The sequence below is a fragment of the Rhagoletis zephyria genome, unplaced genomic scaffold (genome assembly GCF_001687245.7).
Source record: "Rhagoletis zephyria isolate East Lansing unplaced genomic scaffold, Rhagoletis_zephyria_1.1 Rzeph_scaffold_00144, whole genome shotgun sequence".
In the NCBI taxonomy this organism is placed as follows: domain Eukaryota; kingdom Metazoa; phylum Arthropoda; class Insecta; order Diptera; family Tephritidae; genus Rhagoletis; species Rhagoletis zephyria.
In genome coordinates, this window is record NW_016157228.1 from 364,364 (window position 1) to 378,024 (window position 13,661).

At 35.9% G+C, this 13,661-nt stretch overlaps 3 protein-coding genes across 5 annotated transcripts in view; 1 reads left to right on the forward strand and 2 right to left on the reverse strand.

Moving 5' to 3' along the window:
• The window catches only part of Mondo (MLX interacting protein mondo), a 419,132-nt gene that overhangs the window by 349,106 nt on the left and 56,365 nt on the right, over nucleotides 1–13,661 (reverse strand). The gene's annotated exons all lie outside the window — the stretch shown is intronic.
• Nucleotides 1,387–2,723, forward strand: LOC108382193 (putative nuclease HARBI1). Its single transcript, XM_017638591.1, has 4 exons — nucleotides 1,387–1,516; nucleotides 1,579–2,020; nucleotides 2,078–2,222; nucleotides 2,299–2,723. Exons 1-4 carry the CDS (start codon nucleotides 1,404–1,406, stop codon nucleotides 2,682–2,684), a joined length of 1,086 nt encoding a protein of 361 aa, XP_017494080.1. The 5' UTR covers nucleotides 1,387–1,403; the 3' UTR covers nucleotides 2,685–2,723.
• On the reverse strand, nucleotides 2,798–3,858 carry LOC108382203 (uncharacterized). Of its 2 annotated transcripts, XM_017638606.1 has the most exons (3): nucleotides 3,767–3,858; nucleotides 3,528–3,708; nucleotides 2,798–3,473 (listed from the first exon to the last, which is right to left on the reverse strand). In XM_017638606.1, the coding sequence occupies exons 1-3, from the start codon at nucleotides 3,781–3,783 to the stop codon at nucleotides 2,817–2,819; spliced, it is 855 nt and encodes a 284-aa protein (XP_017494095.1). In that variant the 5' UTR covers nucleotides 3,784–3,858; the 3' UTR covers nucleotides 2,798–2,816. The 2 variants fall into 2 exon arrangements, with proteins under 2 accessions (XP_017494095.1, XP_017494088.1); XM_017638599.1 differs by having other exon boundaries at nucleotides 2,798–3,708.

The window sequence follows — 13,661 nt, forward strand, 5'->3', positions numbered from 1 at the left end:
CCTGATCATTTATGTATACATTTGTCTATATCTATCTCGATTCGTTTTGGCTGTTACAAACAACCGTTATGTGAACAAAATTAATATACCCTTGTGCACAAGTGCGCTCGGGTATAAAAAATATACCCCTATTTTTTTATTTTGAAATAAAAATAAAAATAGGGAGTGCTCAAAGCGCTCAAAATTTTCCATGTATTTTATATGGGGGAAAAACAACTTTTAGTAGAAATAGTGTAGAATTCTTGAAAATCAACAGTTTTCGATCGGAAAACTTTTCTTATCTTCAGGAGATTCCCAGTAATAATACGCAGTTGTCTCTTTAACCATTTTTTCATAGTAACTATATTTTATAGGTCCTCCAAAACCCCTAGAAAATGCAATGGAAAAATCTTTAATCATAAAAAATGGTTAAATAAACAATTTGATATTAATACTGGAAGTCTCCTGAAGAGAACCACAGTTTTCCGATTGAAAAATATTGATTTTTAAGAGTTTTATACCATTTCTACGAAAAATGGTTTTCTGCAAAAATGTTAAGAAAATTACAACCTAAAATAATGTTTGTTTCATGTCATTTAAATTTGTTTATTTCGTTTAAAATAAAATGGCCTAAGAAAAAAATAATTATTTATTGCCATCTAAAGCTTTTTAATAAATAAAGTTGCAAAACTGGATTGTTTTTTATTTCCTCATCTCTATAGATTGATATTCTTCAAAGGATCTTTAAATGCTTAATAAGAACTTTCAAATTTGTTTATCGATCACATCAACTTGGAATTTTTTATATGTACATCTTACTCTTCTATTAAATCCCAAATATTTCATAAAAATCTCCCTTCTCAAAAAATTTCAATGTGGCAAAGCTATGCTTAATGTTTACATCTGGAGAAATGTCAAAAATCTGCTTTATAATCAAAAAATAGTAGTAACATATAAAAAAACTAAAAAATTTTCATCTTTACACATTCATGTTTCTGGCATGCGGGGAACGATATGTACTTGCCGATTTGTTTTACAAAAATTATTTAAAAAGCAGACGTCTCGCTTTTTTTAACGTATTCTTAAAATGTATAAACCTAAAGGTAAATTTTATAGGAAATTAAACTAACAATTTATTATAACTAGTAGTAACCCCCGAAATACGGGTGACTACTTAGCTCAAAATTTATTTAAAGAACTTCGTGAAAGACAACCATGACTATTACGGTATCCGACGAATGCCACTCCCGCGAATGGCATTCGATTCGCATTCCCCTCGCATGTTGAAGTTTGCGGTATTCCCATAAACGTCGGATGGCTGCTTTATCGACTCACGCAGCGGATTGTGTCAAACGCTTTTTGACATTTCTCGAATTGTCATTTTTAATTAATTTGTGTTTGGAAAAAATTAAATTTGTGTTAAAATGGATTCGATTGCTTTTTATTTTAACAATGATGAAGATGAAAGTAGTTCCGCAAGTGTAAGAAGGTCCGTGAGGGATAGAGCACCTAACATTTTTAAACTGACAGACATAGAGTAAGCAAAATAAGTATAAAAGTTTGATCACACATGCGAATATACACTTTTGTCTCCAACAGGTTTATTAAACAATTTCGAGTAAATAAAAATGCATATAAACATATTTCAAGCATAATTTGCGGTAAAATTCCTCCCGTGATAAAATCCACAGCAATTAGTCGGCAACAAAAGCTATCTTTATGTCTGCGAATCTTAGCAGAAGGAAGCTACCAAAATGCTGTTGGCAAAGACTACATGCTTGGTATGGCTCAACCAACAGTTTCTAAGATATTTTCAGAGGTTATTGATATTCTGGAAAACGAGTTGTGTGATAAGTGGTTGAATTTAAAAATGAATGACGAGGAGCAAATGGAGTCTCGGAGTTACTTTTACAACAAATCGAAAATTCCCGGGATTGTAATGTGCATTGATGGTACGCACATAAGGATAGCAAAACCTACAGGCTCAAACTCTCACCTTTTTTATAATAGAAAAGGCTTCTATAGTCTCAATGTGCTTGTTGTAAGTTTGTACATTTTTTTTGCAATAGTTTTATATATTTTTTTTTTCATGGTTTAGATATGTGATCATAAACAGCGCATAAGGTACGTTAACGCGAAATACCCAGGGTCAGCTCACGATTCATTTGTTTGGTCTAACAGCGACGTATCACAATACTTCCAAGCACAATATGAAGGTGGTAATCGAAATCTGCGACTATTAGGTATAACTATAAATTATATAATTTACTATTCAACTTCATATTCTTTACATATAATAATTTTTTATTTAATTCTTAGGTGACGCAGGGTACGGTCTCGCACCCTGGCTTATAACTCCTTTTCGGAACCCTGCACCTAATACTCCTTCAAGTCGCTTTAACAAATGGCATAGTTCTGGGCGAAACATTATAGAGAGAACTATTGGTGTTTGGAAAAACTGGTGTAGATGTCTTCTGTCTGCGCGCCAACTTCATTATTCTCCTGAAAAGGCTGTGAAAATAATCAATGTAGCTGCGGCACTACACAATTTACGCATTCACTACAATATCCATGATGAGTATCTTGATCACGTAACTAATGAGGAAGATTCAGACACCGATTTCCAAGAAATCGAGCGACCGGAGAGGTATTATACTGAAGCAGTTCAACTACGTAATCAAATGCTCCAAAGTTTTTTGTCATAAGTTTTATTTTATTATAAATAAAATTGCTGCCTTCATGGCTAAAGCTAAACTAAATATGTATTGCTGCCTTCATGGCTAAAGCTAAACTAGATATGTATTGCTGCCTTCATAGCTAAACTTAAACTATATCTACTACTTCTTTAGCGCATTTTTCACTCCCTGTATCTCCAATTCTAAAAGTTGCTCCTTAACTTTGGTCTTGTGCCGCAATAATTGTTCCGTTACCAAATTATGTCTTTTTGTCTCGGCAACTAAGTTCCCTAGTATGGAGCGCATACCCTCAACGTTGTTGTTGAGACTGCTCATTGTTTTTTGCATTTTTTTTAAATTATTTGCTACATCTTCCATTTTTCTTTTTTGACTTTTTAAATTACATACGACGTTGTCGTAATATTTTTTTTGCATATCCAACTGAGTTTTAAGGAGCGTCAATTGGGTTCTCCTTTGTGGCACTCTCTGTTGGGGTTGCGGAGACGTAGGTGAAGAACTGTTTCCATTTGAATTTTCAGCATTTTCCATATTATCAGCTTCTTCCCTGTTTACTGCACCACTGGTAGATGGCTCGGAAGCTGCGCTGTCTGTGTGGCTACCACGAGATGGGCCTTGTGGCGTACCACAGTGCCTGCCGGAGACTCCCGCAACGGCGTCATAAATATTCACCAGCTGCGCAACTTCCTCTTCCAAAGCAGTCAATTGTACCTCCCTATTTGGACCTCCACCTGTTGCTCGCATTTGTATTCGGTTGTTAGACAATTTTTTCTTTATGGAGGATTTAAAATCTGACCATACCTGAAAATAGTTCAAGTTTAATAAAATTGGTTTATAAATAATCAACTTTCTTACTTTTTTCCACTCGGCAAGGGACTTTGTTGGAGGTCCTAACGCATTTAAGTCCGTGCTAAGTGATGTCCAGAACACGGATACTACCTCTGGTGGCTCATTGGACATACTTTTGGCAATGCCCCCGTTGAGCTTCATCCGTTCAGCCATTAAAGCGAATTGTTCTCGGTTTGTGGTACGACTTCTGTTAGAAAACATAATAAGCACATATAATTTACTAAAAAATGTTAAAAATAAGTCACCTTTTATTGAACTCCATCTTATTGCGTGATATTTTCAATTTTTTTTATTAAATCCGCAACAATTATTCAGCGAATGACACTTAGAGCAAAAGACACTTATTGCGTTTCGATTACGATTATGGGAATACAGTGAATCCGCGAACTGCTTTATCAACAAATTTTTATTCGCGAACTCCATTGCCGATCGGTTATGAGAATACCAGATCTTCTCAATTCGATTCGCATTCCCCGCGGATGGCATTCGTCGGATACCGTAATAGGCATGAACAATTAATCTTGTATTGCTAGACACCTGATAACCCAGGATAATTTTTAGTCTTAATCTGAAACGCAATAATCATTGAAAATTGGCGACGGTGACCGAATCGTTATTTTTTATAAGCGCCACATAACCTTCGATTCTAAAAAAACCTAACTTTTCACATCTTAAAAGCAACGAAAGCTCTCCACCATTTTTGAGCAAAGCCGCATGCGTTTTGACGTGAATGATCCATATAAATCCTATATATATTGTATATATATGTAATTATGTGGTGGGTCAATTTGTGTGGGTGGTAATTCTAAGCGAATTTGCCGAAGAAACCATGGATCAAAAATCAATTTGGAGTTTGCCAAATTGCAAAAATATGTTTCTTAGCACTTTGCTGCAGTGCCGTTAGAAAGTGCTTCGGTTTCGTTTAAAAACATGCTATACGCGATTTTTTGGTATTAGGAATCCTTTTCTGGATTTATCTTTTACTTATAAATTTCACCAGAGGACGCAAAGTGAAAAATTTCACATTTACTTCGAAAACTATTTTCGCAATTTGGCAAACTCCAAATTAATTTAAGACCTATTGTTTCTTCAGCAAATTTGCTTAGAATTACGTGTAGAACCCTTCTATGCTATACGCGTGTTTCTTCATCTAAAAGCATTTTATGTATAATAGATACATATAGCGCGGGATTTCTGTTATAACTTTAGTACAAAACGGGATTTATGTTATATTTGGACGGGATTTTATTAACGAAGTTACCGGCAACACTGGTTGGGGGTACTGCACTAAATTTTCGGATAACACTAGTAGCTAATGTAGTGCAAAATTTTTGACTTCTACCCTTGATGATTTTTCAACAGATATCGTGTATATAAATATAAAAATCACCGCAATTTAAAATTTTTAGAGTTTTTATATTTTTAGTTTCTTGAAGTTTCCCCTTTTTAATAATTCCATTCATGGAATTCCAAAATTTTCTTAACCTTCAAAACTTTGTGAATTTGAGAAATTTTGGTAAATCCCAATAATTCAATATAATGATGAATACTAGATTTCTAGAAATTTTGTATTTTTCAAAAATTTTGAGAATTGTAGGAATTCTAACAAAATTTTTCTAAGTAAAAGTGTCGAATATACAAAATTGATCAAACGAAAATAAAAGTTTTCGAATGTCGAAAACATTTTTATATTTCGTCGTTTTTGAAAATTTAAAAAATTATCGTAATTCTTGAAGATTCAAACAATTTTTGGACGTTGATGTTTTCAAAATTTTCAAAAAATTTAAAATTCGCAAACTTTGTTATATCAATACAAAATTTTGGAAAAGTTCAGAAAAGTGGAACAATTTTGGAATTTTTCGAAAATGTTAATATCTTTTAGAATTCTTAGAATTTTCTATTTTTTACACACAAGTACCATGAACATAATAATTTTTCGACAATTTGTGATGTTTCACATTTTTACATTTATGATGGATTTTAGGATAAATAAAGTTCTCAAAATTTTGGAAAATATCTAAAATCTCAATAATTTTGTACATTTCAAAATATTCTCATTTTACCAAAATTCCTAGAAACTCCCGGATTTCGATAGTTTTTGAAATTTTGGAAATTATCCTAAAAATAAGAAATCTCAAGAAATTTAATAATACTATAAAACTCAAAACTTTGGAATTTTCGTTGTTTTCTGAACCTGTGAAAATATTCAAACTTACTGTGACTTTCAACTGTGTAAAATAATACAAATTCGAAAATATAACAAAAAAAGTAAAAATTGAACATTAACGCCCGTATGCTGTAATCCGAAAGTTCGTAGTTACGAATTCGTAGCTCCGTTCCGAAAATTCGCAAATTGGTATGCTGTAATCCGATCGTAACTATCAACGGCGCTCCCAACTAAAATAGTGAAATTCGAAGTTCTTTATCAGCTGCTTTGACACAAACAAATCAAAATAAATATAATCGCAAGTGAGCAGTGAAATTAAAAAAAATAATTAATCGTATTTGAAAAGGCTTTCCCTTAATTAAGTAAAATATAATGGATGCAGTGGCCGGTGCACTTTTGTCTCAGGAGAAAGAACGTGCTGCAGCCAACTGTTGCATTAATATACAAAGGAGATCGCTACGAGACAGTTCTGATCCATTTAGCTTAAATGATAAATGTATGCTCCCTCTTTTTAAGGGCGTCCATTCAACTAGATATTGTGCCGCTTTAATTCTTGCAAAGCTTTCCCAAAATGCCACCACATCACATCCTCTTTAGCTACTTTTACAAATCCAAAGCCGGGCAATGTCCGGCCTTTCGCTCATGCATTCCACCAGTTTTTCGCATTGCGAGCGATTTATTGTGATCTTCGACTTGATAATTGTGTAAGCATTTAATAATAAATTTTTTTTTATTCACACTTCAACTTACATACATATATTTGCGTTTACACACTTTATTTTATTGATATTTTAATACAATTTGTTTCGCTCCGACACGAGCTGCTATTCGTACAAAACTTCCGGCAAATACATAAAAATGACAGCTACGTCGCATCCAGGCATACCAACATTACGAATTTCGAAGATGGCCTACTAATTTCGAAACTACGATACGACAACACGGATTTCAGCATACCAATTTTAAGATTCGTAGCAAAATCGAATCTACGACGGATTACAGCATAGGAGTGTAAGTACATAATTTCAAAATTTTGAAAATTCAGTGAATTCGAAAAACTGATAGGCCTACTTAAATAACATAATACTTCAAACTTAGCACACAGATAAAATTTCAAACTCAAGTGATTGCACACTTTTTTCATGAATTAAAATGTTCAAAAGCATCAATTCATTCGGTTTGTTCCTCAAGCTTCTCGAAGTCACTTCGAGTTACATATACGCGCTCCGCAAGTAAGTTTTCGAGTTTTTTGATATACGCTCACAGTTTGAACTTTGCCCGAGTTTTTCTACAAGTAGCTTGTGGGACAAACCTATTAAAGGATGAACACACCAAAACTGCGACACTTTGGGAAGCTTATAACTTACCCGNTAGCTACTTTTACAAATCCAAAGCCGGGCAATGTCCGGCCTTTCGCTCATGCATTCCACCAGTTTTTCGCATTGCGAGCGATTTATTGTGATCTTCGACTTGATAATTGTGTAAGCATTTAATAATAAATTTTTTTTTATTCACACTTCAACTTACATACATATATTTGCGTTTACACACTTTATTTTATTGATATTTTAATACAATTTGTTTCGCTCCGACACGAGCTGCTATTCGTACAAAACTTCCGGCAAATACATAAAAATGACAGCTACGTCGCATCCAGGCATACCAACATTACGAATTTCGAAGATGGCCTACTAATTTCGAAACTACGATACGACAACACGGATTTCAGCATACCAATTTTAAGATTCGTAGCAAAATCGAATCTACGACGGATTACAGCATAGGAGTGTAAGTACATAATTTCAAAATTTTGAAAATTCAGTGAATTCGAAAAACTGATAGGCCTACTTAAATAACATAATACTTCAAACTTAGCACACAGATAAAATTTCAAACTCAAGTGATTGCACACTTTTTTCATGAATTAAAATGTTCAAAAGCATCAATTCATTCGGTTTGTTCCTCAAGCTTCTCGAAGTCACTTCGAGTTACATATACGCGCTCCGCAAGTAAGTTTTCGAGTTTTTTGATATACGCTCACAGTTTGAACTTTGCCCGAGTTTTTCTACAAGTAGCTTGTGGGACAAACCTATTAAAGGATGAACACACCAAAACTGCGACACTTTGGGAAGCTTATAACTTACCCGAAAAGATTTCAATATTTTGAAATTCAAATACCATAAGTTGACCATGACCTTAGTTTGACGTAGAAGATATTTCATTTGAATTTGATTCCTAGTTGAGTTAAAAATGGCAACCGAGTTGGAACCGAGACAAACCATTTTGCACGAGTTTATACATGATCCGACCTTAAGTACACCCTAAAAATTAAAGATTGCACTATTCGACAGTTAGCGGGGTTTTAATCGGTAAAAATAAGGCCTGGCAGTTACGAGAAAGCCAGAGAGCGGGGGCACAGAATAAACAGTATACAGAAGACGCACCACATACAAATTTATTTTTCTTCGGCGGACGTAATATTACAACCCGGACCAGAGCAGAGAAGTTAACATTACGACCACTATGAATAACATGGCGACCCGGAACAGAGCAGAGGAGTTAACATCACGTCCACTATGAATAACATGAAGTTAACATCTCGCCATAAACACACATCGTGATCAGCGTTGCCGCGAGCTGGAAAAAAATGTATCAGTTGCCAAGCAGAAAAAGTATCAAAAGCAAACAAAACTGTTGTTTATTAAACTATTATTTAAAAAACAAATAATAAATAAAATTTTATAATTAAATCCATAGTTATAAAAAAAATTATATATCTTGCTTTTGTCTGCTTATTTGCATAATGAAAAACAAACTTATAGGGCCCCTAAACCACACAAAATCCTTGCGCAACCCGAGACTTGTACAAGTCAATATTGTGGAATTTACTACAGCATAAAATTGCGCAAACCTTATTTTGAAGAAACGTTGCTCAAGTAAATATGTGCAAGAAATATGAATGTGCGTTGTATATATTGATAGCTTCATCTTTAAAACGTAAAAAAAAACTAAATTCAAAAAAATATATTTTTTTCGATATTTCGTAATGTTTTTGTGTGGTTTAGGGGTCCTATAACAGTTATAAGAGTTACCCAATCAACTTATAAATATCTATATATAAATTGTGAGACTTCAAATAACAATAAAAAAATATTAGCCTTTAGACTAGTAGTACTATTCATAGTTTTCGAAAATTCATTTCTGCCAGCCGAAAGTATCAAAATACGGCATTTGGGAACAAAAAAGGATCAGATATTAAAATTTAGAAAAACAGTATTAAAAAATATACAATTGTACCAAAACGGCAACGCTGATCGTGATGGAAAACGTAGTTAACATCTTGTCGTCATAGCGACGATGGAATTAACATCGTCAGCCGAGTGAAAATACTGCTAAAGTAACAAAGGCAGCGCCGCTTGTGATACCCTTGCTTGCCTCACCGCTCGTGACATAAATTCAAATTGGTTGGATAGTCGACATGCGTCTTCTGTATACTGTTTATTCTGTGGCGGGGGTTAGCATGGTCAAAGTGATAAAAACAGTGCTCGGAAGGTCCTCAGTGCGTTTTCGCGAGATACAAAGGCTTTGTCGCGTTATGTTGCAAAATCCGTACGGAGATCGCAGTTTTTCGTACAAAAGGTAAAGCGGAAAGCTTCATTGAGATGTTCTACAGCTCAAACAGTGCCAGACCGAGGCGCAAAGTAAAATGTTACAGCGAAATCCCGCAGTCGGAAGTTTTATGAATTCTAAATTTAAAAATACAACTGCATTGTTATGGACTACGAAACCTACTGCTTTAAAAATTTAAAATATATTTCGAGTCAAGAATTTCCCCGATTTCCCCTACCTGGGCCCGCCACTGTACATACATACATATTTATGTATTTTGCGCTACAATATACATTCCAAATATGACCCAAATTAACAGATTTGTTATAAAAACTCCATCGGCCCAACTGATGAAGTTACGTTTGTAAATATGTATGTACATACATCAGTGTGACCACTTTTTGAGTAATTCCTCAAAACGTGAGGAATTTCGCGTGCGCTTTCGTATTTTTTGAGGAATTTTTAAGGAATTTTCTCTCGATATATTAGCAGATAACACATGCAACCATGTTTTACACAACATAGTTGTTAAATCGCCCTGTAAATTTTTGAAAAAAAAAAAAACTTTCCGAAGTTTTATAAAGAGCGAAATACACCACACAATCAGCTTGTCAATCATTCTACAAACCTACTTTTCCCATTTCACCATACATAATGTGACCAACCGTACTTCTTTCGGAAGCACAGTACTTCTTTTTTAGCTCTTGTACTTCGTACTTCGAAGTACAGTCAAATGTACTTCTTTGCAATATTTTGATCTCATGTTTCTACTATAGATTTTAGGTCTATCAGTCTGTCTTCGTTTTCGCTAAAATCGCTAGAGAGTTGGATAGACCTGTACATAAGAAACGCGATTCCTCGTTACTATATTACAAGAGCTCAACATATTTATTGCAAGCTCGGTGGATACCACCCTGCACACATTGCTAAAGTGGTCAGAGGAAGCCTTCACGCAGTAGGGGCCTTCCTCGATATCGAGGGAGTCTTCAGCAATGTCACTCCAGAGGCAATATTCAAGTCTATTTATAATTTGGGGGTTGAAACCAACCTAATAAGGCTTATCTACAGCTTACTTTGTGACAGAACTGTCGCGGCGGAGTCGGGGAGTGTGGAATATGCTCTCCTATATATGTTTATGTGTACATACATACACCTAATATTCTCTCTTATGTATTACTTGCATGCTTTACTACTGTTTTGCATATTTTATGTATCTACGGTAGTCAGTACATGCTTTAACCTAATAAAGTTAGTCTTGAAATAGAGCTCAAGAACGTCGGTTGTTTTATTCGCAAACGTTACAGGGAGCGCCTGCGCTCAGTGCAGTGACGATATGGGCACTCCGCAAATTGGTGTTCTCCCTCCTNATCGCTAGAGAGTTGGATAGACCTGTACATAAGAAACGCGATTCCTCGTTACTATATTACAAGAGCTCAACATATTTATTGCAAGCTCGGTGGATACCACCCTGCACACATTGCTAAAGTGGTCAGAGGAAGCCTTCACGCAGTAGGGGCCTTCCTCGATATCGAGGGAGTCTTCAGCAATGTCACTCCAGAGGCAATATTCAAGTCTATTTATAATTTGGGGGTTGAAACCAACCTAATAAGGCTTATCTACAGCTTACTTTGTGACAGAACTGTCGCGGCGGAGTCGGGGAGTGTGGAATATGCTCTCCTATATATGTTTATGTGTACATACATACACCTAATATTCTCTCTTATGTATTACTTGCATGCTTTACTACTGTTTTGCATATTTTATGTATCTACGGTAGTCAGTACATGCTTTAACCTAATAAAGTTAGTCTTGAAATAGAGCTCAAGAACGTCGGTTGTTTTATTCGCAAACGTTACAGGGAGCGCCTGCGCTCAGTGCAGTGACGATATGGGCACTCCGCAAATTGGTGTTCTCCCTCCTCTGCTCTACGTTGCGGTTGTAAACGACCTTCTAGGGGACCTGGAAAAAGTGGGATGTCGGGTGATCGCCTATGTAGATTATGTGGATCTTTTGGTTATAGGACGATTTCTGTACACCCTTTTTTTCTGCTTCAAGTTTACCTCGAGTGCGGTTGTTCGTCTGCGGCTCTCATACAGGGTCAAGTACTTAGGCTTTATCCTGAATAGGAAGCTGTCGAGGAAGCCTAACATTGAGGAAAGGGTAAAAAAGGAGTCGGTTATCTGGCAGTGCTGTAAGGGAGCTATCGGCAAAAGGTAATTCATTAGATCTACGCAACCAGATTTAAGCTTATCTTCTTTCACGGAGCCCTTGTCTGTTGGAACCCGCCAGAGAAAGCTACACTTGTAAATTAGGAATTTGTGGAGCATTAAGAACCACATCTATACTGGTGCTTAACGTCATGTAGAACACGGCATCTGAAGATATTGTAGACAGAATTTTAGCAGCAGGAACTGCTATTAGGCTAAGGTAAACCTGGTGGTAACACTCTGGATTTCTGGGGGGGCTTTGACTTCGCCCTGGACACATAGATTACAGCGCCTCCGAAATGCCTGCCAGAAGCTCCTTCTCTGCCTATATTCCCTCAAGAGATGACTGGGTAGAGAGGGATTACTAAGGATTCTGGACTTCTTTCAGGTGGAAATGGCTGCCATTAAGGAAGCGGTAGACTCACTGCTAAAGGGTATGATGGTGCGTTAAAAATCGGTAACGTACGTTATCCATCGCGTCAAAGAGGAAAGTTCAGCGCTAGTAACGAGTGACCTATCGCTATCCCTTAAAGGTGCCGAATACCACCTTACATCTCAAGAGCTAGTGAAGGGGGTTCTGACAGGCCATTGTGCGATTGATATTCACTCGGTAAGACTAGGAATTTCAACTGATACCTTTTGTTTCAGCTGTTAAAAGGGAAGATGAAGTAGAATCATCTCTACACTTTCTTTTAGACTGTCCAACTTCGCGAGGCTAAGATGGAAGCATTTTGGCTCGCTCTTCTGACCTAACACTGAGCTCTCAGGGATCGAAATTAGCCGCATTCGAAATTTTAAATCGGCTCTCGGCGTGAACCTAACCCAGCCTAACCTGTACTTCTTTAAGCTATGAAATAGTTGGTCACATTAACCATACACCATGCAAACATGACACGTTCAAGCAAAGAATTTTAGTTTTCTTCCGGTTCACAATGTAAAAGAGTTTGGTTTTCTTCGATTTTTCTCTCATGTGCCCTCTTTCGGTGAAAATTCCGTTGCGAATGAGGCGATTTTACCATACACAACGTAAGCGGTTTGAACAAACGTCAACATGGTGGCCAGAAACCAAAAAATTTTGAGTTTTGTTCACATTTCCCTCAAACGGCTTGTCAAACCTTCAAACACTCCCATACACAACATAAATAGCTTTAAGCAAAAGGATATTTCGCTTGGTTTGTCAAGACGGTTGTGTGGTCTTTTTCGATCTTAAGCACATCTGCATTTGCTGCTAAATATTCAAAATGTTATCGATAATTTTTTCCATTTCATGTTATATTTTCAACTCGATAACGAATAGAGAGAACACGCATTGTTCGATCATAAGGGTATTCATATTGATTCTTCATTAGATCCAGAAAATTATAGGAAAAAAGTTTTTGAATTAAAAGATTCTTCAAGTTCATATAAGTTTCCCAATTAAAAAATATTATATCCGCATTACTAATATAGCCCTTTTCTAATGCTTCTGTAGAACGTATATTTAATACTTTAGAAATGTGTAGAACTGGCTTGAGGACCAGATTGAGCACTGATATAGTTGCAGAAATATTATACCAACCCAGCAAAAAACACGATTGCCACAGAAACGAAAGTGGAAACGAGCTAGGCGATGGGAATCGCATACCCTTCCGCTTCAAGAAGGCATTATTTTGACATGGGCATGTCATGGGCGGTAAGCCCTTACCGACAGCATTACCTTCAAACGAAGGGAGAACGCATGGATAAACCGAATCCAGAGAAGCGAACAAAGAATGCCTTACAGAGAAACTACCCTGCAGTGAAAAATTATCAATTGTTAAAACTAACCAAGTTATAGTTAGCTTTTTGGCGAGATTTCGATTAATACCTCACTTTTAATTAGCTATGACAAAACCAACTTAAAGTGAATTGTAAAGTCGTGCAGGAGTCATGCAGACGCAATCGGGAGTTGGTTTTCTTTACAAGTTTCTATTAAATATCCTCATACAAAAATTACTTTCAATACACTTTTTTTCTGAACTTCGCAGATTCTTTTTCATATTCAGGACAAATAAAAGGAAGATCGAAATTTTATACTATCATTTTGAAGTTATGTCTGACGGTGTTCGAATATGGGGCCACCCAGAGCAGAATATGTAAACAAATATGAAATGTAATAAAATAAAGTAAATAAATAAG

Bases quoted from the DNA above. Each gene is read 5' to 3' on its own strand.
- LOC108382193 (XM_017638591.1), top strand. From the start codon at position 1,404: ATGGATTCGATTGCTTTTTATTTTAACAATGATGAAGATGAAAGTAGT. The intron at 2,021-2,077 runs GTAAGTTTGTAC...TTCATGGTTTAG, and splicing joins ATAGTCTCAATGTGCTTGTT to ATATGTGATCATAAACAGCG. The intron at 2,223-2,298 runs GTATAACTATAA...TTTAATTCTTAG, and splicing joins TCGAAATCTGCGACTATTAG to GTGACGCAGGGTACGGTCTC.